A 27664-nucleotide genomic window follows, 5' to 3' on the forward strand; every position below is an offset into this window, starting at 1 on the left:
GATAAACAGGGCAAGGTCAGGATAAACAGGGCAAGGTCAGGATAAACAGGGTAAGGTCAGGATAAACAGGGCAAGGTCAGGATAAACAGGGTAAGGTCAGGATAAACAGGGTAACGTCAGGATAAACAGAGTAAGGTCAGGATAAACAGGGCAAGGTCAGGATAAACAGGGCAAGGTCAGGATAAACAGGGTAAGGTCAGGATAAACAGGGCAAGGTCAGGATAAACAGGGCAAGGTCAGGATAAACAGAGTAAGGTCAGGATAAACAGAGTGAGGTCAGGATAAACAGGGCAAGGTCAGGATAAACAGGGCAAGGTCAGGATAAACAGGGTAAGGTCAGGATAAACAGGGCAAGGTCAGGATGAACAGAGTAAGGTCAGGATAAACAGGGCAAGGTCAGGATAAACAGGGTAATGTCAGGATAAACAGGGTAAGGTCAGGATAAACAGGGCAAGGTCAGGATAAACAGGGTAAGGTCAGGATAAACAGGGTAAGGTCAGGATAAACAGGGTAATGTCAGGATAAACAGGGTAAGGTCAGGATAAACAGGGCAAGGTCAGGATAAACAGGGTAAGGTCAGGATAAACAGGGTAAGGTCAGGATAAACAGGGTAAGGTCAGGATAAACAGGGCAAGGTCAGGATAAACAGGGTAAGGTCAGGATAAACAGGGTAACGTCAGGATAAACAGAGTAAGGTCAGGATAAACAGGGCAAGGTCAGGATAAACAGGGTAAGGTCAGGATAAACAGGGCAAGGTCAGGATAAACAGGGTAAGGTCAGGATAAACAGAGTAAGGTCAGGATAAACAGGGTAAGGTCAGGATAAACAGAGTAAGGTCAGGATAAACAGGGTAAGGTCAGGATAAACAGGGCAAGGTCAGGATAAACAGGGTAAGGTCAGGATAAACAGGGCAAGGTCAGGATAAACAGGGCAAGGTCAGGATAAATAGGATAAGGTCCCTTTGATCCCCCCATGACCTCCCAGTCTCCCTCATCCCTCCCCAAAGTCCAACCCTCGATTGGTCACCACATTACAGGAAAGATGTAATTGCACTGGAGAGGGTGCAGAGGAGATTTCCGAGGATGTTGCCAGGACTGGAGAATTTCAGCTGTGAGGAAAGATTGGATAGGCTGGGATTGTTTTCTTTAGAACAGAGGAGGCTGAGGGATGATTTAATTGAGGTATATAAAATGATCAGGGGCCTAGATAGAGTGGATAGGAAGGAGCTATTTCCCTTAGCAGAGGGGTCAATAACCAGGGGGCATAGATTTAAAGTGATTGGTCAAAGGATTTGAGGGGAGTTGAGGAGAAATTTTCTCACCCAGAGGGTGGTGGGGGTCTGGAACTCACTGCCTGAGAGGGTGGGAGAGGCAGAGGGCGCTAAATTGGGCCGTGTGGCGCCCATTGTTTCGGCGCTACTCGGCTCTCTGACATCCAAGATGGCGGCTTGGCTGCGCATGCACGATTCCTGCGTAACATGCGCCGGACGCCATCTTGGTATAGGAGTTTGCGCAGGTGCAGACAACGAATGCTGGAATCATGTAAAGTAGGGAGATAATGGATTCAATCAGTGTGCAACGCCGATTTAAAGTGACAGACACCATTTCGGGACTTAACGCTCAACTCAACGCACAGTCTTAACCCCGACCATCTGAACGTGCCTTCAAGTGCCTGGAGGACCCCCCCCCAACCAGTGCTATTTAAAGGGACCATGCAGGATTTAGAGCTTAGTGGCTGGATTATTGCTTTTGGCTGCCGAGAGAGTAACTGCCCTTGACATCAAGGCAGCATTTGACCGAGTGTGGCACCAAGGAGCCCTAGTAAAATTGAAGTCAATGGGAATCAGGGGGAAAACTCTCCAGTGGCTGGAGTCATACCTAGCACAAAGGAAGATGGTAGTGGTTGTTGGAGGCCAATCATCTCAGCCCCAGGACATTGCTGCAGGAGTTCCTCAGGGCAGTGTCCTAGGCCCAACCATCTTCAGCTGCTTCATCAATGACCTTCCCTCCATCATAAGGTCAGAAATGGAGATGTTCGCTGATGATTGCACAGTGTTCAGTTCCATTCGCAACCCCACAGATAATGAAGCAGTCCGAGCCTGCATGCAGCAAGACCTGGACAACATCCAGGCTTGGGCTCATAAGTGGCAAGTAACATTAACGCCAGACAAGTGCCAGGCAATGACCATCTCCAACAAGAGAGAGTCTAATCACCTCCCCTTCACATTCAACGGCATTACCATCACCGAATCCCCCACCATCAGCATCCTGGGGGTCACCATTGACCAGAAACCGAACTGGACCAGCCATATAAATACTGTGGCTGCAAGAGCAGGTCAGAGGCTGGGTATTCTGCGGCGAGTGACTCACCTCCTGACTCCCCAAAGCCTTTCCACCATCTACATGGCACAAGTCAGGAGTGTGATGGAATACTCTCCACTTGCTTGGATGAGTGCAGCTCCAACAACACTCAAGAAGCTCGACACCATCCAGGACAAAGTAGCCCGCTTGATTGGCACCCCATCCACCACCCTAAACATTCACTCCCTTCACCACCGGCGCACTGTGGCTGCAGTGTGTACCATCCACAGGATGCACTGCAGCAACTCGCCAAGGCTTCTTCGACAGCACCTCCCAAACCCGCGACCTCTACCACCTAGAAGGACAAGGGCAGCAGGCACATGGGAACAACACCACCTGCACGTTCCCCTCCAAGTCACACACCATCCCGACTTGGAAATATATCGCCGTTCCTTCATCGTCGCTGGGTCAAAATCCTGGAACTCCCTTCCTAACAGCACTGTGGGAGAACCTTCACCACACGGACTGCAGCGGTTCAAGAAGGCGGCTCACCACCACCTTCTCGAGGGCAATTAGGGATGGGCAATAAATGCCGGCCTTGCCAGCGACGCCCACATCCCATGAACGAATTAAAAAAAAACATTTGTAACTGTTTTTGGAGGTCTCCTACACTTCAATACTAGGACGCAGGGACATAGCCTAACATTTCGAGCTGGGAGGTGCAGGAGTGAAGTTAGGGAATGCTTCTACACACAAAAGGTGGGAGATGTTTGGAACACTCTTCTGTAGACGGCAGTTGATGCTAGCTCACTTGTGAATGTTAAATCTGAGATTGATAGATTTCTGTGAACCAAGCGTATTGAGGGATATGGGGCTAAGGCGGGTATATGGAGTTCGGTCACAGGTCAACCATGATCTCATTGAATGGTGGAACAGGCTCGAGGGGCTGAATTCCACGGCCACTTGCTGCCTCCTGTTATGCGCCACCTTCTCCTGCAAGAAAGCGGGACGTGTGTCGGTGAGTGCCCTGCAGGATGTCTGGGTGATGTGCCTGTCATGGTTGAATAGCTGCCAGTGTGTGTGGCCTGTGAGTTGTGGGTGGGCGGCTTGCAACAGTGGTAATGTGTAAGGGTGAGAGGAAAGATCTGATTGGAAGAGTTGAGTACTGATGGAAAGAGTTTGTTGGTATGTGGGTGATGGGGGGTTAGTCCGTGGAGCAGTGGATGCGGCCAGTGGTGCAGTTGGTAGGAGACGCCACTTGACATTTGACCTCACTCACCTTGACCTCTCATGTCAAAGCATTGAACTTCTCCCTGCACTGCATCCATGTTCATGATGCTGTGGGCCTGGCATTGACTTCGTCCCCCGCTGCCTCCCACTGTCTTTTGGGTAGATGTCTGGAGGCCTCATGCCCCCCTCAGATATTGGATGTCCCTCCTCCTGTCCACCTCTTGCACCCAATGTCTCCAGAGCATCAGCAGAGAACCTTGGTGCACGCACTCTCACAGGCCTGGTACAAACTCAGATCAGCAGATTGGTGAGGTCTGGTGTGCAGATTGGAGGATGTGGGATTTAGTACTGCGCAACCTTTATTCAATGTTTTAACATAATCAGTGCGTAAACATAGAGATGGGACCTGCATCTGTGTTTTACGTGTGCGATGTCTGATCTCTGTTCAGACTCCGTGCAGACAGCAGACTGTTATTTTCAGCCAATAACAGGTACCAGCTACCTTTAAGAGATTTCGAAGAAGCAACCTCCCTTTAAGAGATCAGGCTCCCCCTGCTGCTGGAAAGTGAGAATTGCATTGATTCCACGTGGAATGGAACGCTGATTGCAGATTAATACTCAGGCCGGCCGAAACTTGTGTCCAGCCTGTGCAGGGCCATTGGGTACAGGGGTAATAGCGCATCGCGCTACCCGCGCCCAAAAATGGCCCTGATCCAAATTTTATCCCCAAGAGCCCTCAACTCATCTAAAAAGTGATGTGCACCTGAAGAGCCGTGACCTACAGGGCTATGGACCAAGTGCTGGAAAGTGGGATTAGGCTGGGTAGCTCTTTTCCGGCCGGCACAGACACGATGGGCCGAATGGCCTCCTTCTGTGCCGGAAATTTTCCACATTCCCATGATTCTACCACCCCCTTACAACAGTTGGTCTGCAGGTGGATATCCTCCTCGGACCAGTGGCTCTCTCTGCTTGTTGTACTTGTCAGCCGTGATTCAGTGGGTAGCAGTCTCGCCTCTGAGTCAGACGATTGTGGGTTCAAGCCCCGTTCCAGAGACTTGAGCCCCATAATCCAGGCTGACATTCCAGTACAGTACTGAGGGAGCGCCGCACTGTCGGAGGGTCAGTACTGAGGGAGCGCCGCACTGTCGGAGGGTCAGGACTGAGGGAGGGCCGCACTGTCGGAGGGTCAGTACTGAGGGAGCGCCGCACTGTCGGAGGGTCAGTACTGAGGGAGCGCCGCACTGTCGGAGGGTCAGGACTGAGGGAGGGCCGCACTGTCGGAGGGTCAGTACTGAGGGAGCGCCGCACTGTCGGAGGGTCAGTACTGAGGGAGCGCCGCACTGTCGGAGGGTCAGTACTGAGGGAGCGCCGCACTGTCGGAGGGTCAGTACTGAGGGAGGGCCGCACTGTCGGAGGGTCAGTACTGAGGGAGCGCCGCACTGTCGGAGGTTCAGTACTGAGGGAGGGCCGCACTGTCGGAGGGTCAGTACTGAGGGAGGGCCGCACTGTCGGAGGGTCAGTACTGAGGGAGCGCCGCACTGTCGGAGGGTCAGTACTGAGGGAGCGCCGCACTGTCGGAGGGTCTGTGCTGAGGGAGCGCCGCACTGTCGGAGGGTCTGTGCTGAGGGAGCGCCGCACTGTCGGAGGGTCAGTACTGAGGGAGGGCCGCACTGTCGGGGGGTCAGTACTGAGGGAGCGCCGCACTGTCGGAGGGTCAGTACTGAGGGAGCGCTGCACTGTCGGAGGGTCAGTACTGAGGGAGCGCTGCACTGTCGGAGGGTCAGTACTGAGGGAGCGCTGCACTGTCGGAGGGTCAGTACTGAGGGAGGGCCGCACTGTCGGAGGGTCAGTACTGAGGGAGGGCCGCACTGTCGGAGGGTCAGTACTGAGGGAGCGCTGCACTGTCGGAGGGTCGGTACTGAGGGAGCGCTGCACTGTCGGAGGGTCAGTACTGAGGGAGCGCTGCACTGTCGGAGGGTCGGTACTGAGGGAGTGCCGCACTGTCGGAGGGTCAGTACTGAGGGAGCGCCGCACTGTCGGAGGGTCGGTACTGAGGGAGTGCCGCACTGTCGGAGGGTCAGTACTGAGGGAGCGCCGCACTGTCGGAGGGTCAGTACTGAGGGAGCGCCGCACTGTCGGAGGGTCAGTACTGAGGGAGCGCTGCACTGTCGGAGGGTCAGTACTGAGGGAGCGCCGCACTGTCGGAGGGTCAGTACTGAGGGAGCGCCGCACTGTCGGAGGTGCTGTCTTTCGGATGAGACGTTAAACCGAGGCCCCGTCTGCCCTCTCAGGTGAATGTAAAAGATCCCATGACACTATTTCGACGAAGAGCAGCGGGGAGCTCTCCCTGGTGTCCTGGGGCCAATATTTATCCCTCAACCAACATCACTAAAAAAAAAACAGATGATCTGGTCATTTATCTCATTGCTGTTTGTGGGATCTTGCTGTGCGCAAATTGGCTGCTGCGTTTCCTACATTACAACAGTGACCGCACTTCAAAAAGTACATAATTGGTGATACAGCACTTTGGGACGTCCTGAGGATGTGTAAGGTGCTACATAAATGCAAGTCTTTCTTTCTCACCAATATATTGCCAATAGTTACAGCAGAGCCCACCTGATGGGGCCCGTGTAACACTGTGGATTTACCTGGATTTTGTGATTATAAGCACATTTTTTTGATCTCCTACAGACATGCTCAGACCCCAAGTCAAAGCTGCCGTACTTAACGGAGAAAAGTATGGAACCTGCTATCAAATGCATCACCAGGAAATTTCCAACGATTGATGTACGGGGCAACAGTGTAAGTATCCTCCGTCACAGTCGATCGATGTACGAGGAACAGTGTAAGTATCCTCCGTCACAGTCGATCGATGTACGGGGAACAGTGTAAGTATTCTCCGTCACAGTCGATCGATGTACGAGGAACAGTGTAAGTATTCTCCGTCACAGTCGATCGATGTACGAGGAACAGTGTAAGTATCCTCCGTCACAGTCGATCGATGTACGGGGAACAGTGTAAGTATTCTCCGTCACAGTCGATCGATGTACGAGGAACAGTGTAAGTATCCTCCGTCACAGTCGATCGATGTACGGGGAACAGTGTAATTATCCTCCGTCACAGTCGATCGATGTACGGGGAACAGTGTAATTATCCTCCGTCACAGTCGATCGATGTACGGGGAACAGTGTAATTATCCTCCGTCACAGTCGATCGATGTACGGGGAACAGTGTAATTATCCTCCGTCACAGTCGATCGATGTACGAGGAACAGTGTAAGTATTCTCCGTCACAGTCGATCGATGTACGGGGAACAGTGTAATTATCCTCCATCACAGTCGATTGATGTACGGGGAACAGTGTAATTATCCTCCGTCACAGTCGATCGATGTACGGGGAACAGTGTAAGTATCCTCCGTCACAGTCGATCGATGTACGGGGAACAGTGTAAGTATCCTCCGTCACAGTCGATCGATGTACGGGGAACAGTGTAAGTATCCTCCGTCACAGTCGATCGATGTACGGGGAACAGTGTAAGTATCCTCCGTCACAGTCGATTGATGTACGGGGAACAGTGTAATTATCCTCCGTCACAGTCGATCGATGTACGGGGAACAGTGTAATTATCCTCCGTCACAGTCGATCGATGTACGGGGAACAGTGTAATTATCCTCCGTCACAGTCGATCGATGTACGGGGAACAGTGTAAGTATCCTCCGTCACAGTCGATCGATGTACGGGGAACAGTGTAAGTATTCTCCGTCACAGTCGATCGATGTACGGGGAACAGTGTAAGTATCCTCCGTCACAGTCGATCGATGTACGGGGAACAGTGTAATTATCCTCCGTCACAGTCGATCGATGTACGGGGAACAGTGTAAGTATTCTCCGTCACAGTCGATCAATGTACGGGGAACAGTGTAATTATCCTCCGTCACAGTCGATCGATGTACGGGGAACAGTGTAATTATCCTCCGTCACAGTCGATCGATGTACGGGGAACGGTGTAATTATCCTCCGTCACAGTCGATCGATGTACGGGGAACAGTGTAATTATCCTCCGTCACAGTCGATCGATGTACGGGGAACAGTGTAATTATCCTCCGTCACAGTCGATCGATGTACGGGGAACAGTGTAAGTATCCTCCGTCACAGTCGATCGATGTACGGGGAACAGTGTAAGTATTCTCCGTCACAGTCGATCGATGTACGGGGAACAGTGTAATTATCCTCCGTCACAGTCGATCGATGTACGGGGAACAGTGTAATTATCCTCCGTCACAGTCGATCGATGTACGGGGAACAGTGTAATTATCCTCCGTCACAGTCGATCGATGTACGGGGAACAGTGTAAGTATCCTCCGTCACAGTCGATCGATGTACGGGGAACAGTGTAATTATCCTCCGTCACAGTCGATCGATGTACGGGGAACAGTGTAAGTATCCTCCGTCACAGTCGATCGATGTACGGGGAACAGTGTAATTATCCTCCGTCACAGTCGATCGATGTACGGGGAACAGTGTAATTATCCTCCGTCACAGTCGATCGATGTACGGGGAACGGTGTAATTATCCTCCGTCACAGTCGATCGATGTACGGGGAACAGTGTAATTATCCTCCGTCACAGTCGATCGATGTACGAGGAACAGTGTAAGTATTCTCCGTCACAGTCGATCGATGTACGGGGAACAGTGTAATTATCCTCCGTCACAGTCGATCGATGTACGGGGAACAGTGTAAGTATTCTCCGTCACAGTCGATCGATGTACGGGGAACAGTGTAATTATCCTCCGTCACAGTCGATCGATGTACGGGGAACAGTGTAAGTATCCTCCGTCACAGTCGATCGATGTACGGGGAACAGTGTAATTATCCTCCGTCACAGTCGATCGATGTACGGGGAACAGTGTAAGTATCCTCCGTCACAGTCGATCGATGTACGGGGAACAGTGTAAGTATTCTCCGTCACAGTCGATCGATGTACGGGGAACAGTGTAAGTATCCTCCGTCACAGTCGATCGATGTACGGGGAACAGTGTAAGTATCCTCCGTCACAGTCGATCGATGTACGGGGAACAGTGTAAGTATTCTCCGTCACAGTCGATCGATGTACGAGGAACAGTGTAAGTATCCTCCGTCACAGTCGATCGATGTACGGGGAACAGTGTAATTATCCTCCGTCACAGTCGATCGATGTACGGGGAACAGTGTAATTATCCTCCGTCACAGTCGATCGATGTACGGGGAACAGTGTAATTATCCTCCGTCACAGTCGATCGATGTACGGGGAACAGTGTAAGTATCCTCCGTCACAGTCGATCGATGTACGGGGAACAGTGTAATTATCCTCCGTCACAGTCGATCGATGTACGAGGAACAGTGTAAGTATCCTCCGTCACAGTCGATCGATGTACGGGGAACAGTGTAAGTATCCTCCGTCACAGTCGATCGATGTACGGGGAACAGTGTAATTATCCTCCGTCACAGTCTGGGGAGTTGCATTAAAACCAGACAACCTGGGTTGTAATGGTGGACCATTAAGATTGAGTCACTGTACAAAGAATCAGTGTCCAGCTTAACCTTCTCAGGCCTTATCAAACGTCACACCATATCTCACAAGGTCACTGGGACCTCAGGAATTTTCATTCTCAGAAAACCAGGGGATGAGCCAAGGCTCGGAGTGCAGGTGGTCACCGAGAGGACGCCAGGAAAGTTGAGAAAAGGGATTCCTGACAGCAAGATGGGGCGAGAGGGGCCAATGGATTGTTGGAGGCAAGACTGATGAGGAGAGGAGTTCCACAGGTTGAGGCCTGGGAAAGAATCAGTTATGAGGTTTGATTTCGGCACAATAACGATGGAGGGAGTTTAGAGTATTGGCAGCCTGGGACAAGGAAAGTTGAGAGCTACAGTGGCAATAGTGATTTCGATCAACAGAGAGAGAGAAGGGAGGTTGTGAGAAAGGGAGTGGGAGACTGGAGGCGAGGAAAGGTCACCTGGAAGATGAGAAGCAATTGGTATCTTGCCCAGCAGAGTGAGAGGGGACCTTGGATGGGTTTGGACTTTATCGAGAGTTAAGAATTACTGCCATGAATCTTAAGACCAACACACTGAAGAGACAGAGAGGGAGAGGCAGGAGCAGCACATCAAATTGATGTAGGGAAAGGGATCAGGCAGAATAAAATGATTAATTGAAACACTGAGGGAGACTGAGGGACAGAGTGAGACTGAGGGACAGAGTGAGACTGAGGGACAGAGGGAGACTGAGGGACAGAGTGAGAATTAGGGACAGAGGGAGACTGAGGGACAGAGGGGGACTGAGGGACAGAGTGAGAATTAGGGACAGAGGGAGACTGAGGGACAGAGGGGGAATCAGGGACAGAGTGAGAATTAGGGACAGAGGGAGACTGAGGGACAGAGGGGGACTGAGGGACAGAGTGAGAATTAGGGACAGAGGGAGACTGAGGGACAGAGGGGGACTGAGGGACAGAGGGAGACTGAGGGACAGAGGGAGACTGAGGGACAGAGGGAGACTGAGGGAGAGAGGGAGACTCAGGGACAGAGGGAGACTGAGGGACAGAGGGGGACTGAGGGACAGAGTGAGAATTAGGGACAGAGGGAGACTGAGGGACAGAGGGAGACTGAGGGACAGAGGGAGACTGAGGGACAGAGGGAGACTCAGGGACAGAGGGAGACTGAGGGACAGAGGGGGACTGAGGGACAGAGGGAGACTGAGGGAGAGAGGGAGACTCAGGGACAGAGGGAGACTGAGGGACAGAGGGGGACTGATGGACAGAGGGAGACTGAGGGACAGAGGGAGACTGAGGGACAGAGGGAGACTGAGGGACAGAGGGGGAATCAGGGACAGAGGGAGACTGAGGGACAGAGGGGGAATCAGGGACAGAGGGAGACTGAGGGACAGAGTGAGAATTAGGGACAGGGGGAGAGTGAGGGACAGAGGGAGACTGAGGGACAGAGGGAGACTGAGGGACAGAGGGGGACTGAGGGACAGAGGGAGACTGAGGGACAGAGGGAGACTGAGGGACAGAGGGGGAATCAGGGACAGAGGGAGACTGAGGGACAGAGGGAGACTGAGGGACAGAGGGAGACTGATGGACAGAGGGGGAATCAGGGACAGAGGGAGACTGAGGGACAGAGTGAGAATTAGGGACAGGGGGAGAGTGAGGGACAGAGGGAGACTGAGGGACAGAGGGGGAATCAGGGACAGAGGGAGACTGAGGGACAGAGTGAGAATTAGGGACAGGGGGAGAGTGAGGGACAGAGGGAGACTGAGGGACAGAGGGAGACTGAGGGACAGAGGGGGAATCAGTGACAGAGGGAGACTGAGGGACAGAGTGAGAATTAGGGACAGGGGGAGAGTGAGGGACAGAGGGAGACTGAGGGACAGATGGAGACTGAGGGACAGAGGGGGAATCAGTGACAGAGGGAGACTGAGGGACAGAGTGAGAATTAGGGACAGGGGGAGAGTGAGGGACAGAGGGAGACTGAGGGACAGAGGGAGACTGAGGGACAGAGGGGGAATCAGGGACAGAGTGAGACTGAGGGACAGAGTGAGAATTAGGGACAGGGGGAGAGTGAGGGACAGAGGGAGACTGAGGGACAGAGGGAGACTGAGGGACAGAGGGGGAATCAGGGACAGAGGGAGACTGAGGGACAGAGGGGGACTGAGGGACAGAGGGAGACTGAGGGACAGAGGGAGACTGAGGGACAGAGGGAGACTGAGGGACAGAGGGGGAATCAGTGACAGAGGGAGACTGAGGGACAGAGTGAGAATTAGGGACAGGGGGAGAGTGAGGGACAGAGGGAGACTGAGGGACAGAGGGAGACTGAGGGACAGAGGGGGAATCAGTGACAGAGGGAGACTGAGGGACAGAGTGAGAATTAGGGACAGGGGGAGAGTGAGGGACAGAGGGAGACTGAGGGACAGAGGGAGACTGAGGGACAGAGGGGGACTGAGGGACAGAGGGGGAATCAGGGACAGAGGGAGACTGAGGGACAGAGTGAGAATTAGGGACAGGGGGAGAGTGAGGGACAGAGGGAGACTGAGGGACAGAGGGAGACTGAGGGACAGAGGGAGACTCAGGGACAGAGGGAGACTGAGGGACAGAGGGGGAATCAGGGACAGAGGGAGACTGAGGGACAGAGTGAGAATTAGGGACAGGGGGAGAGTGAGGGACAGAGGGAGACTGAGGGACAGAGGGGGACTGAGGGACAGGGGGAGACTGAGGGACAGAGGGGGAATTAGGGACAGGGGGAGAGTGAGGGACAGAGGGAGACTGAGGGACAGAGGGGGAATCAGGGACAGAGGGAGAGTGAGGGACAGAGGGAGACTGAGGGACAGAGGGAGACTGAGGGACAGAGGGGGAATCAGGGACAGAGGGGGACTGAGGGACAGAGGGAGACTGAGGGACAGAGGGAGACTGAGGGACAGAGGGAGACTGAGGGACAGAGGGGGAATCAGTGACAGAGGGAGACTGAGGGACAGAGTGAGAATTAGGGACAGGGGGAGAGTGAGGGACAGAGGGAGACTGAGGGACAGAGGGGGACTGAGGGACAGAGGGGGAATCAGGGACAGAGGGAGACTGAGGGACAGAGTGAGAATTAGGGACAGGGGGAGAGTGAGGGACAGAGGGAGACTGAGGGACAGAGGGAGACTGAGGGACAGAGGGGGAATCAGGGACAGAGGGAGACTGAGGGACAGAGGGGGACTGAGGGACAGAGGGGGAATCAGGGACACAGGGAGACTGAGGGACAGAGTGAGAATTAGGGACAGGGGGAGAGTGAGGGACAGAGGGGGACTGAGGGACAGAGGGAGACTGAGGGACAGAGGGAGACTGAGGGACAGAGGGAGACTGAGGGACAGAGGGGGAATCAGGGACAGAGGGAGACTGAGGGACAGAGTGAGAATTAGGGACAGGGGGAGAGTGAGGGACAGAGGGAGACTGAGGGACAGAGGGAGACTGAGGGACAGAGGGGGAATCAGGGACAGAGGGAGACTGAGGGACAGAGGGGGACTGAGGGACAGAGGGGGAATCAGGGACAGAGGGAGACTGAGGGACAGAGTGAGAATTAGGGACAGGGGGAGAGTGAGGGACAGAGGGAGACTGAGGGACAGAGGGAGACTGAGGGACAGAGGGGGAATCAGGGACAGAGGGAGACTGAGGGACAGAGTGAGAATTAGGGACAGGGGGAGAGTGAGGGACAGAGGGAGACTGAGGGACAGAGGGAGACTGAGGGACAGAGGGGGAATCAGGGACAGAGGGAGACTGAGGGACAGAGTGAGAATTAGGGACAGAGGGAGACTGAGGGACAGAGGGAGACTCAGGGACAGAGGGAGACTGAGGGACAGAGGGGGACTGAGGGACAGAGGGGGAATCAGGGACAGAGGGAGACTGAGGGACAGAGTGAGAATTAGGGACAGGGGGAGAGTGAGGGACAGAGGGAGACTGAGGGACAGAGGGAGACTCAGGGACAGAGGGAGACTCAGGGACAGAGGGAGACTGAGGGACAGAGGGGGAATCAGGGACAGAGGGAGACTGAGGGACAGAGTGAGAATTAGGGACAGGGGGAGAGTGAGGGACAGAGGGAGACTGAGGGACAGAGGGAGACTGAGGGACAGAGGGAGACTCAGGGACAGAGGGAGACTGAGGGACAGAGGGAGACTGAGGGACAGAGGGACACTCAGGGACAGAGGGGGACTGAGGGACAGAGGGGGAATCAGGGACAGAGGGGGAATCAGGGACAGAGGGAGACTGAGGGACAGAGGGGGACTGAGGGACAGAGGGAGACTGAGGGACAGAGGGGGACTGAGGGACAGAGGGAGACTGAGGGACAGAGGGGGAATCAGGGACAGAGGGAGACTGAGGGACAGAGTGAGAATTAGGGACAGGGGGAGACTGAGGGACAGAGGGAGACTGAGGGACAGAGGGAGACTGAGGGACAGAGGGGGAATCAGGGACAGAGGGAGACTGAGGCACAGAGGGGGAATGAGGGACAGAGAGAGACTGAGGGACAGAGGGGGAATCAGGGACAGAGGGAGACTGAGGGACAGAGTGAGAATTAGGGACAGAGGGGGACTGAGGGACAGAGGGGGAATCAGGGACAGAGGGAGACTGAGGGACAGAGGGAGACTGAGGGACAGAGGGAGACTGAGGGACAGAGGGGGACTCAGGGACAGAGGGGGATTGAGGGACAGAGGGAGACTGAGGGACAGAGGGGGACTGAGGGACAGAGGGAGACTGAGGGACAGATGGACACTCATGGACAGAGGGGGACTCAGGGACAGAGGGGGATTGAGGGACAGAGGGAGACTGAGGGACAGAGGGAGACTGAGGGACAGAGGGGGAATCAGGGACAGAGGGAGACTGAGGGACAGAGGGAGACTCAGGGACAGAGGGGGACTGAGGGACAGAGGGAGACTGAGGGACAGCGGGGGACTGAGGGACAGAGGGAGACTCAGGGACAGAGGGAGAATCCGGGACAGAGGGGGACTCAGGGACAGAGGGAGACTCAGGGACAGAGGGGGACTGAGGGACAGAGGGAGACTGAGGGACAGAGGGAGACTCAGGGACAGAGGGAGAATCCGGGACAGAGGGAGACTCAGCGACAGAGGGAGACTCAGGGACAGAGGGAGACTCAGGGACAGAGGGAGAATCCGGGACAGAGGGGGACTCAGGGACAGAGGGAGACTCAGGGACAGAGGGGGACTGAGGGACAGAGGGAGACTCAGGGACAGAGGGAGACTCAGGGACAGAGGGAGACTCAGGGACAGAGGGGGACTGAGGGACAGAGGGAGACTCAGGGACAGAGAGAGACTGAGGGACAGAGGGAGACTGAGGGACAGAGGGGGACTGAGGGACAGAGGGAGACTCAGGGACAGAGGGAGACTGAGGGACAGAGGGGGACTGAGGGACAGAGGGGGAATCAGGGACAGAGGGAGACTGAGGGACAGAGTGAGAATTAGGGACAGGGGGAGAGTGAGGGACAGAGGGAGACTGAGGGACAGAGGGAGACTGAGGGACAGAGGGGGAATCAGGGACAGAGGGAGACTGAGGGACAGAGGGGGACTGAGGGACAGAGGGGGAATCAGGGACACAGGGAGACTGAGGGACAGAGTGAGAATTAGGGACAGGGGGAGAGTGAGGGACAGAGGGGGACTGAGGGACAGAGGGAGACTGAGGGACAGAGGGAGACTGAGGGACAGAGGGAGACTGAGGGACAGAGGGAGACTGAGGGACAGAGGGGGAATCAGGGACAGAGGGAGACTGAGGGACAGAGTGAGAATTAGGGACAGGGGGAGAGTGAGGGACAGAGGGAGACTGAGGGACAGAGGGAGACTGAGGGACAGAGGGGGAATCAGGGACAGAGGGAGACTGAGGGACAGAGGGGGACTGAGGGACAGAGGGGGAATCAGGGACAGAGGGAGACTGAGGGACAGAGTGAGAATTAGGGACAGGGGGAGAGTGAGGGACAGAGGGAGACTGAGGGACAGAGGGAGACTGAGGGACAGAGGGGGAATCAGGGACAGAGGGAGACTGAGGGACAGAGTGAGAATTAGGGACAGGGGGAGAGTGAGGGACAGAGGGAGACTGAGGGACAGAGGGAGACTGAGGGACAGAGGGGGAATCAGGGACAGAGGGAGACTGAGGGACAGAGTGAGAATTAGGGACAGAGGGAGACTGAGGGACAGAGGGAGACTCAGGGACAGAGGGAGACTGAGGGACAGAGGGGGACTGAGGGACAGAGGGGGAATCAGGGACAGAGGGAGACTGAGGGACAGAGTGAGAATTAGGGACAGGGGGAGAGTGAGGGACAGAGGGAGACTGAGGGACAGAGGGAGACTCAGGGACAGAGGGAGACTCAGGGACAGAGGGAGACTGAGGGACAGAGGGGGAATCAGGGACAGAGGGAGACTGAGGGACAGAGTGAGAATTAGGGACAGGGGGAGAGTGAGGGACAGAGGGAGACTGAGGGACAGAGGGAGACTGAGGGACAGAGGGAGACTCAGGGACAGAGGGAGACTGAGGGACAGAGGGAGACTGAGGGACAGAGGGACACTCAGGGACAGAGGGGGACTGAGGGACAGAGGGGGAATCAGGGACAGAGGGGGAATCAGGGACAGAGGGAGACTGAGGGACAGAGGGGGACTGAGGGACAGAGGGAGACTGAGGGACAGAGGGGGACTGAGGGACAGAGGGAGACTGAGGGACAGAGGGGGAATCAGGGACAGAGGGAGACTGAGGGACAGAGTGAGAATTAGGGACAGGGGGAGACTGAGGGACAGAGGGAGACTGAGGGACAGAGGGAGACTGAGGGACAGAGGGGGAATCAGGGACAGAGGGAGACTGAGGCACAGAGGGGGAATGAGGGACAGAGAGAGACTGAGGGACAGAGGGGGAATCAGGGACAGAGGGAGACTGAGGGACAGAGTGAGAATTAGGGACAGAGGGGGACTGAGGGACAGAGGGGGAATCAGGGACAGAGGGAGACTGAGGGACAGAGGGAGACTGAGGGACAGAGGGAGACTGAGGGACAGAGGGGGACTCAGGGACAGAGGGGGATTGAGGGACAGAGGGAGACTGAGGGACAGAGGGGGACTGAGGGACAGAGGGAGACTGAGGGACAGATGGACACTCATGGACAGAGGGGGACTCAGGGACAGAGGGGGATTGAGGGACAGAGGGAGACTGAGGGACAGAGGGAGACTGAGGGACAGAGGGGGAATCAGGGACAGAGGGAGACTGAGGGACAGAGGGAGACTCAGGGACAGAGGGGGACTGAGGGACAGAGGGAGACTGAGGGACAGCGGGGGACTGAGGGACAGAGGGAGACTCAGGGACAGAGGGAGAATCCGGGACAGAGGGGGACTCAGGGACAGAGGGAGACTGAGGGACAGAGGGAGACTCAGGGACAGAGGGAGAATCCGGGACAGAGGGAGACTCAGCGACAGAGGGAGACTCAGGGACAGAGGGAGACTCAGGGACAGAGGGAGAATCCGGGACAGAGGGGGACTCAGGGACAGAGGGAGACTCAGGGACAGAGGGGGACTGAGGGACAGAGGGAGACTCAGGGACAGAGGGAGACTCAGGGACAGAGGGGGACTGAGGGACAGAGGGAGACTCAGGGACAGAGAGAGACTGAGGGACAGAGGGAGACTGAGGGACAGAGGGGGACTGAGGGACAGAGGGAGACTCAGGGACAGAGGGAGACTGAGGGACAGAGGGGGACTGAGGGACAGAGGGGGAATCAGGGACAGAGGGAGCCTCAGGGACAGAGGGGGACTGAGGGACAGAGGGAGACTCAGGGACAGAGGGAGACTGAGGGACAGAGGGGGACTCAGGGACAGAGGGGGACTGAGGGACAGAGGGAGACTTAGGGACAGAGGGGGACTGAGGGACAGAGGGAGACTCAGGGACAGAGGGAGAATCAGGGACAGAGGGGGACTCAGGGACAGAGTGGGACTGAGGGACAGAGGGAGACTCAGGGACAGAGTGGGACTGAGGGACAGAGGGAGACTGAGGGACAGAGGGAGACTCAGGGACAGAGGGAGACTGAGGGACAGAGGGAGACTCAGGGACAGAGGGAGACTGAGGGACAGAGGGAGACTGAGGGACAGAGGGAGACTCAGGGACAGAGGGAGACTGAGGGACAGAGGGAGACTCAGGGACAGAGGGGGACTGAGGGACAGAGGGGGAATCAGGGACAGAGGGAGACTGAGGGACAGAGGGAGACTGAGGGACAGAGGGAGACTCAGGGACAGAGGGAGACTGAGGGACAGAGGGAGACTCAGGGACAGAGGGAGACTGAGGGACAGAGGGAGACTCAGGGACAGAGGGAGACTGAGGGACAGAGGGAGACTCAGGGACAGAGGGAGAATCAGGGACAGAAGGAGGCTGAGGGACAGAGGGAGACTCAGGGACGGAGGGAGAATCAGGGACTGAAGGAGGCTGAGGGACAGAGGGGGACTCAGGGACAGAGGGAGAATCAGGGACAAAGGGAGACTGAGGGACAGAGGGGGACTCAGGGACAGGGGGAGACTCAGGGACAGAGGGGGACTGAGGGACAGAGGGGGACTGAGGGACAGAGGGAGACTCAGGGACAGAGGGAGAATCAGGGACAGAGGGGGACTGAGGGACAGAGGGAGACTCAGGGACAGAGGGAGAATCAGGGACAGAAGGAGGCTGAGCGACAGAGGGGGACTCAGGGACAGAGGGAGACTCAGGGACAGAGGGAGACTGAGGGACAGAGGGGGACTCAGGGACAGAGGGAGACTGAGGGACAGAGGGAGACTCAGGGACAGAGGGACAGAAGGAGGCTGAGGGACAGAGGGAGACTGAGCGACAGAGGGGGACTGAGGGACAGAAGGAGACTGAGGGACAGAGGGGGACTCAGGGACAGAGGGAGACTCAGGGACAGAGGGAGACTGAGGGACAGAGGGGGACTCAGGGACAGAGGGGGACTCAGGGACAGAGGGAGACTCAGGGACAGAGGGAGACTGAGGGACAGAGGGGGACTCAGGGACAGAGGGGGACTCAGGGACAGAGGGAGACTCAGGGACAGAGGGAAACTGAGGGACAGAGGGAGACTCAGGGACAGAGGGAGACTCAGGGACAGAGGGAGACTGAGGGACAGAGGGAGACTGAGGGGCAGAGGGAGAATCAGGGACAGAGGGGGACTGAGGGACAGAAGGAGGCTGAGGGACAGAGGGAGACTGAGGGACAGAGGGAGACTGAGGGACAGAGGGGGACTGAGGGAGAGAACGGGTCTCGCTCGCACCTCTTTTCCCGATCATCTTAAATCTGTGTCCTCTGATTACCAACTCTCCTGCCACTGGAAACAGTTTCTCCTTATTTACTCTGTCAAAACCCTTCATGATTTTGAATACCTCTATCAAATCTCCTCTTAACCTTCTCTGCTCTAAGGAGAACAATCCCAGCTTCTCCAGTCTATCCACATAACTGAAGTCCCTCATCCCTGGTACCATTCTAGTAAATCTCCTCTGCATCCTCTCCAAGGCCTTGACATCCTTCCTAAAGTGTGGTGTCCAGAATTGGACACAATATAAAACACTGGTTCTGCCTCAGCTGGAGTGAAGGATTAGCATAACTTCCTTGCTTTTGTACTGGGTAGCAGTGATCACAATATGATTGAATTTTGCATTCAGTTTGAGGGAGAGAAGAGTCAGTCTAAGACTAGTGTTTTAAACTGAAATAAGGGCAATTATGAGGGCATAAAGGCAGAGCTGGCTAAAGTGAACTGGGAACTTAGGTTAAGGGATAGGTCAGTAGAGATGCAGTGGCAGACATTTAATGAGATATTTCATAACACTCAGCAAAGATACAGTCCAGTGAGCAAGAAAGACTCTAGGGGAAGGACGTACCATCCGTGGCTAACTCAGGAAGTTAAAGATAGAATCAAATTGAAAGAAAAAGCATACAATTCCGCAAAGATTAGAGGCAGGTCAGAAGATTGGATAGAATATAAAAAACAGCAAAGAATGACTAAAAGAATAATAAGGAGGGAGAAATTAGAGTACGAGAGAAAGCGAGCTAGAAATATAAAAACAGATAGTAAGAGTTTCTACAGGTATTTAAAAAGGAAAAGAGTAAGAAAAGTGAGTGTTGGTTCTCTGGAGAGTGAGTCTGGGGAATTAATAATGGAGAATAAGGAAATGATGGATGAATTGAACAGATATTTTGCATCCGTCTTTACTGTAGAGGATACAAATAACATGCCAGAAATAATTGTGAATCAAGAGGTGAAAGGGAGGGAGGAACTTAAAACATTTACAATCACCAGGGAAAGGGTTCTGAAAAAAAATATTCATACTAAAAGCTGACAAGTTCCCAGGTCCTGATGGACTTCATCCGAGGGTCTTAAAAGAAGTGGCTGCAGAGATAGTCGATGCATTGGTATTAATTTTCCAAAATTCCCTCGATTCTGGAAGAGTCCCATCAGATTGGAAAATAGCAAATGTAACTCCTCTATTCAAGAAAGGAGGGAGACAGAAAGCAGGAAACTACAGGCCAGTTAGCTTAACATCTGTCATAGGGAAAATGCTAGAATCTATTATTAAGGAGGTTATAGCAGGGCACTTAGACAGTCTCAGTGCAATCAGGCAGAGTCAACACGGCTTTGTGAAAGGGAAATCGTGTTTGACTAATTTATTAGAGTTCTTTGAGGAAGTAACAAGCAACGTGGATAAAGGGGATCATGTGGATGTGGTGTACTTGGATTTCCAGAAGGCTTTTGACAAGGTGCCACATCAAAGGCTACTACACAAAATAAGAGCTCACGGTGTAGAGGGTAACATATTAGCATGGATAAAGGATTGGTTAGCTAACAGGAAACAGAGAGTGGGAATAAATGGGTCATTTTCAGGTTGGCAAGATGTAATGAGTGGAGTGCCACAGGGATCAGTGCTGGGACCTCAACTATTTACAATCTATCAATGACTTGGATGAAGGGACCGAATGTATGGTTGCTAAATTTGCTGATGACACAAAGGTAGGTTGGAAAGTAAGTTGTGAAGAGGATATAAGGAGTCTGCAAAGGGATATAGATAGGTTAAGTGAGTGGACAAAATTTGGCAGATGGAGTATAATGTGGGAAAATGTGAACTTGTCCACTTTGGCAGGAGGAATAGAAAAGCAGTATATTTAAATGGAGAGAGATTGCAGAACTCTGAGGTACAGAGGGATCTGGGTGTCCTAGTACATGAATCACAAAAAGTTAGTATGCAGGTGCAGCAAGTGATTAGGAAGGCAAATGGAATGGTTGTCATTTATTGCAAGGGGAATGGAATATAAAAGTAGAGATGTTTTGCTACAGTTGTACAGGGCATTGGTGAGACCACATCTAGAATACTGTGTGCAGTTTTGGTCTCCTTATTTAAGAAAGGACATAATTGCTTTGGAGGCGGTTCAGGGAAAGTTCACTCGACTGATTCCTGGGATGAGGGGGTTATCATTTGAGGAAAGGTTGGACAAGTTGGGCCTGTATACACTGGAGTTTAGAAGAATGAGAGGTGATCTTATTGAAACATGGAAGATCCTGAGGGGACTAGAAGGGGTAGATGCTGAGAGGATGTTTCCCCTTGTGGGAGAGACTAGAACTAGGGACCACAGTTTAAAAATAAGGGGTCTCCTATTTAAGACGGAGATGAGGAGAATTTTTTTCTCAAATCATACCTTTTAAATCGCTAAATGTTTCAATATCAAAATCTATCAGAGTGTTTCAGGCCATTGCCCAGTGCCATTGATCGAAGTCTCGCTGAAACCAACTGTTGATGGAGATTGCTAAGATACCGTAACCTGAAATATCCATTCCCCTCTTTAGTCTGGACATCCCTTAACCTGTGTTTAATGTTCTGTTCATTCCAACCTTTCAGAGCCAGTTCAGCAACATTCAGAAGGAGAAGTCTGAAGTTCTCAAGAACCTGACAAATTATTACCAATCCTTCGTGGATGTCATGGAGTTCCGGGTAAGAGTGCAGCTTGATATCGATGTGAAACTTTCATTGACCACAGGCTGGGATGATTGAATTCTCCACAGGATTAGGTCAAACGGATAAAGATTTAAAATTTGCTAAATGACAAGGAAATAAAACAAATCATTACTACCTATACTTGCTAGTGCTGGCATAGATATACCAAATGATTGGTAGGCATGGAAGATGCAATGGTACATTGGTATAGATAATTATACAATGGGGTATATACCTGTACATTGGTATAGATAATTATACAATGGGGTATATACCTGTACATTGGTATAGATAATTATACAATGGGGTATATACCTGTACATTGGTATAGATAATTATACAATGGGGTATATACCTGTACATTGGTATAGATAATTATACAATGGGGTATATACCTGTACATTGATATAGATAATTATACAATGGGGTATATACCTGTACATTGATATAGATAATTATACAATGGGGTATATACCTGTACATTGGAATAGATAATTATACAATGGGGTATATACCTGTACATTGGTATAGATAATTATACAATGGGGTATATATACCTGTACATTGATATAGATAATTATACAATGGGGTATATATACCTGTACATTGGTATAGATAATTATACAATGGGGTATATACCTGTACATTGATATAGATAATTATACAATGGGGTATATATACCTGTACATTGATATAGATAATTATACAATGGGGTATATATACCTGTACATTGGTATAGATAATTATACAATGGGGTATATACCTGTACATTGATATAGATAATTATACAATGGGGTATATATACCTGTACATTGATATAGATAATTATACAATGGGGTATATACCTGTACATTGGTATAGATAATTATACAATGGGGTATATACCTGTACATTGGAATAGCTAATTATACAATGGGGTATATACCTGTACATTGGTATAGATAATTATACAATGGGGTATATATACCTGTACATTGATATAGATAATTATACAATGGGGTATATACCTGTACATTGGAATAGATAATTATACAATGGGGTATATACCTGTACATTGGTATAGATAATTATACAATGGGGTATATATACCTGTACATTGATATAGATAATTATACAATGGGGTATATATACCTGTACATTGGTATAGATAATTATACAATGGGGTATATACCTGTACATTGATATAGATAATTATACAATGGGGTATATATACCTGTACATTGATATAGATAATTATACAATGGGGTATATATACCTGTACATTGGTATAGATAATTATACAATGGGGTATATACCTGTACATTGATATAGATAATTATACAATGGGGTATATATACCTGTACATTGGTATAGATAATTATACAATGGGGTATATACCTGTACATTGATATAGATAATTATACAATGGGGTATATATACCTGTACATTGATATAGATAATTATACAATGGGGTATATACCTGTACATTGGTATAGATAATTATACAATGGGGTATATACCTGTACATTGATATAGATAATTATACAATGGGGTATATATACCTGTACATTGATATAGATAATTATACAATGGGGTATATACCTGTACATTGGTATAGATAATTATACAATGGGGTATATACCTGTACATTGGTATAGATAATTATACAATGGGGTATATACCTGTACATTGGTATAGATAATTATACAATGGGGTATATACCTGTACAGTGATATAGATAATTATACAATGGGGTATATATACCTGTACATTGATATAGATAATTATACAATGGGTTATATATACCTGTACATTGATATAGATAATTATACAATGGGGTATATATACCTGTACATTGATATAGATAATTATACAATGGGGTATATACCTGTACATTGATATAGATAATTATACAATGGGGTATATACCTGTACATTGGTATAGATAATTATACAATGGGGTATATACCTGTACATTGGTATAGATAATTATACAATGGGGTATATATACCTGTACATTGATATAGATAATTATACAATGGGGTATATACCTGTACATTGGTATAGATAATTATACAATGGGGTATATATACCTGTACATTGATATAGATAATTATACAATGGGGTATATACCTGTACATTGGTATAGATAATTATACAATGGGGTATATATACCTGTACATTGATATAGATAATTATACAATGGGGTATATATACCTGTACATTGATATAGATAATTATACAATGGGGTATATATACCTGTACATTGATATAGATAATTATACAATGGGGTATATACCTGTACATTGGTATAGATAATTATACAATGCGGTATATACCTGTACATTGGTATAGATAATTATACAATGGGGTATATACCTGTACATTGATATAGATAATTATACAATGGGGTATATATACCTGTACATTGATATAGATAATTATACAATGGGGTATATATACCTGTACATTGATATAGATAATTATACAATGGGGTATATATACCTGTACATTGGTATAGATGTGTGATACGTCCCCCTACGTTCGATGTGTGATATTTGGTGCAGTATAATGGTCTTTATCCGGCCTCCAACCATTGGAACAGGAGTAGGCCATTTAGCCCCTCGAGCCTGTTCCGTCATTCAATGAGATCTTGGTTGATCTGTGATCTAACTCCATCTCCCCGCCTTAGCCCCATATCCCTTAATACCTTTGGTTAACAAAAATCTATTAATCTCAGATTTAAATTTAGCAATTGAGCTGGCATCAACTGCCCTTGGGGGAAGAGAGTTCCAAACTTCTACCACCCTTTGCCTGTAGAAACATTTCCCACCTTCACTCTTGAAAGTCCTGGATCTAATTTTTAGGCTATGTCCCCTTGTCCTGGACTCCCCAACCAGCGGAATTAGTTTCTCTACCCTATCAGTTCCCCTTAATATCTGGAAAACTTTGATAACCCTTGCTCTTCCTGGCCTCTGATTGATGCTGAAAGTTTTTCTGCTTGTGTTTTACAGGACAATGTGTACGAGTTACTGAATGCTATGGATGCCTGTCAAATGTACCTGGATATAGTAAGTACCTCACACAGGGGAAGCACCCTCATGAACAGAACTTAATTCAGGTACTCACCCACCACTTTCACCAATGGCTAAGGGCCTGACTTTGAACCTTGTCATTGCTTGAGATCAGTATGTTCGAGGTTTGACATCTGTGGTGTCTGAGGAAAGGCAGATGCAGCGGGTCACGTGACATTAATCAGGTGATGTCATTATCATGTGACACTGTAATTAACGTTGAGTTTGGCTGAACTCTGCATGACTGGGGTATTGGCCGCAGGTTTGGGGCAGGAATTGTGGGCCAGCACCTTTGTTACGATGTGATGGGGGTTAAAGGTGGCCACAGGTGGAGAACACTTTAAAGAATTGAAGGGTGGCATTTGAAAGATGGCATCGTGCAGGCTCACTTAGTAATGGAGGTGGAACTGGTTGGATTGCGATGGGTGACATTAGCTCCTGCCATTTCTGGCGGATCTGACAGAGTAAACCAAAACAAGCAGTGGAAACCTGGTGGGGCCTCATCCTGCTTCATACATCAGCCCCGTCCACTCCCCGAGGCCCAGGCCCTCCATCTCATTCTGAGAATCCTCCCACTGTACTCTGTGTTTTCTTCCAAAACAGACACCCAAATCTCCGGGCTGGCCTGGACCATGGCAATCAGCCTCGTCTCGATCAACTCAGGGCTCAGTATTAACATCCATCCTGAATGACGCAGGCACACGCACTGACGCGCGGGCGCAGACGCACACCCATACACGTGCACATGCGCACAAACACACAGACCTGCAAGAAGGAGGCCATTCGGCCCATTGTGCCCGTGCCGGCTCTTTGAAAGAGCTGTCCGATTGGTCCCACTCCCCTGCGACCGTGGTAAGATGGTGGCAATTCATTTTGTTTTCAGCCACACTTGATTATTGTTCACATCACCGCTTCTGACTACGGAACTGTTACATTTTGGGAGTGTGGGAGATCACTGAATCTGCTTCCACCGCCCTTTCAGGCAGAGCATTCCAGATCATCACAACTCGCTGCGTAAAAAAAAATTCCTCATCTCCCCTCTGGTTCTTTTGCCGATCACCTTAAATCTGTGTCGACCCTCCTGCCACGAGAAACAGTTTCTCCTTATTTACTCTACCAAAACCTCTCATGATTTTGAACACCTCGATCAAATCTCCTCTTAACCTTCTCTGCTCTAAGGAGAACAATTCCAGCTTCTCCAGTCTCTCCACATAACTGAAGTCCCTCATCCCTGGTACCATTCTAGTAAAAATGAATAGAGTACAAAAGTAAGGAAGTTATGATGAACCTTTATAAAACACTGGTTCGGCCACAACTGGAGTATTGTGTCCAGTACTGGGCACCGCACTTTAGGAAAGATGTGAAGGCCTTAGAGAGGGTGCAGAAGAGATTTACTCGAATGATTCCAGGGATGAGGGACTTTAGTTACGTGGATAGACTGGGAAAGCTGGGATTGTTCTCCTTGGAACAGAGACGGTTGCGAGGAGATTTGATAGTATTCAAAATCATGAAGGGTCTAGACAGAGTAGATAGAGAGAAACTGTTCCCATTGGTGGAAGGGTCAAGAACCAGAGGACATAGATTTAAGGTGATTGGCAAAAGAACCAAAGGTGACATGAGGAAAAACTTCTTTACACAGCGAGTGGTTAGGATCTGGAATGCACTGCCCGAGGGGGTGGTGGAGGCAGATTCAATCATGGCCTTCAAAAGGGAACTGGATAAGTACTTGAAAGGAAAATATTAGCAGGACGATGGGGATAGGGCGTGGGAGTGGGACTAGCTGGATTGCTCTTGCATAGAGCCGGCATGGACTCGATGGGCTGAATGGCCTCCTTCTGTGCTGGAACCCTTCTATGATTCTAAATCACCGCTCCACCTCGTCACCTAAGGCCTTGACATCCTTCCTAAAGTGTGGTGCCCAGAATTGAACACGATACTCCAGCTGAGGCCTAACCAGTGTTTTATAAAGGTTTAGCATAACTTCCTTGCTTTTGTACTCAATGCCTCTATTTATAAAGCCCAGGATCCCATTTGCTTTTTTAACAGCCTTCTCAACTTGTCCTGCCACCTTTAAAGATTTGTGTACACACACCCCCAGGTCTCTCTGTTCCTGCACCCCCTTTAAATTTGTACCATTTAGTTTCTATTGCCTCTCCTCATTCTTCTTACCAAAATGTATCACTTCACACTTCTCTGTGTTAAATTTCATCTGCCATGTGTCTGCCCATTTCACCAGTCTGTCTCTGTCCTCCTGAAGTCTGTTACTATCCTCCTCACTGTTTACTACATTTCAGAGTTTCATGTCATCTGCAAACTTTGAAATTATACCTTCGATACCCAAGTCCAGGTCATTAATATATATCAAAAAGAGCAGTGGTCCTAATACTGATCCCTGGGGAACACCACTGTATACTTCCCTCCAGTCTGAAAAACAACCGTTCACCACTACTCTCTGCTTTCTGTCCCTTGGCCAATTTTGTATCCACCCTGTCACTGTCCCTTTAATCCTATGGGCTTTAATTTTGCTAACAAGTCTATTATGTGATACTTTATCAAATGCCTTTTGAAAGTCCATATACACAACACCAACCACACTACCCTCATCAACCTTCTCCGTGACTTCATCAAAGAACTCAATCAAGTTAGTCACACATAATTTTCCTTGCGCAAACCCGTGCTGACTTTCATTTATTAGCCCAGACTTTTCCAACTGCCAATTAATTTTGTCCCGGATTATTGTCTCTCATAGTTTCCCCACCATCGACATGAGACTGACTGGCCTGTAATTGTCGGGTTTATCCCTCTCCCCTTTTTTGAACAAGGATGTAACATTTACAATCCTCCAGTCCTCCGACACCGTCCCTTTATCTAAGGAGGATTGGAAGATTGTGGCCAGAGACTCCGCAATTTCCACCCTTACTTCCCTCAGTAACCTGGGATGCATCCCATCTGGACCGGGTGACTTTTCGACTTTGAGTACTGCCAATCTTTTAAGTACCTCCTCTTTATCTATTTTTATCCTCTCCAATATCTCTACTACCTCCTCCTTTACTGCTACAATGGCAGCATCCTCTTCTCTAGTGAAGACAGATGTGAAATATTCATTTAGTACCTCAGCCATGTCCTCTGCCTCCACAAGAAGATCTCCTGTTTTGTCTCCAATCAGTCCCACCCTTCCTTTGACTACCCTTTTACTATTTATGTGTTTATAAAAGACATTTGGGTTCCCTTTTATGTGAAACACTAATCTATTCTCAGACACCAATCTCCAATTGCTGCAGGCTATTTTACATAACGGTCTCAAAATCCGTTAATGAACAAATTCATTTTGAAAGCAGGCCAAGTGCAAACAAGGAAGTAGCTGTTTTGGAAACTGAAGCGGAACTTGATCCAGACAAAAATAACCTCCAACTAACACGATTGTTTCACTTCCAGAATGTGAACTATGATCTGACCAAAGGTTACCTTGATCTGATTGTCGCCTACATCTCTCTGGTCCTCATGGTGTCTCGTATCGACGATCGGAAGACCCTGGTCGGCATGTATAACGTCGCCTATGAAATGTCCAATGGATCCAG

The 27664-nt window shown here is 50.4% G+C and overlaps 1 protein-coding gene across 1 annotated transcript; it reads left to right on the forward strand.

Moving 5' to 3' along the window:
- Positions 1-1439: 1439 nt before the first annotated feature.
- Positions 1440-27664, forward strand: LOC137319942 (nck-associated protein 1-like; the record flags this gene model as incomplete). Its single annotated transcript, XM_067981816.1, has 5 exons — positions 1440-1541; positions 6222-6332; positions 20939-21031; positions 24027-24083; positions 27522-27664. Coding segments are annotated over exons 1-5 (506 nt in total), but the record flags the coding sequence as incomplete, so codon positions are not given.

Source organism: Heptranchias perlo, unplaced genomic scaffold, assembly GCF_035084215.1.
Source record: "Heptranchias perlo isolate sHepPer1 unplaced genomic scaffold, sHepPer1.hap1 HAP1_SCAFFOLD_943, whole genome shotgun sequence".
In the NCBI taxonomy this organism is placed as follows: Eukaryota; Metazoa; Chordata; class Chondrichthyes; order Hexanchiformes; family Hexanchidae; genus Heptranchias; species Heptranchias perlo.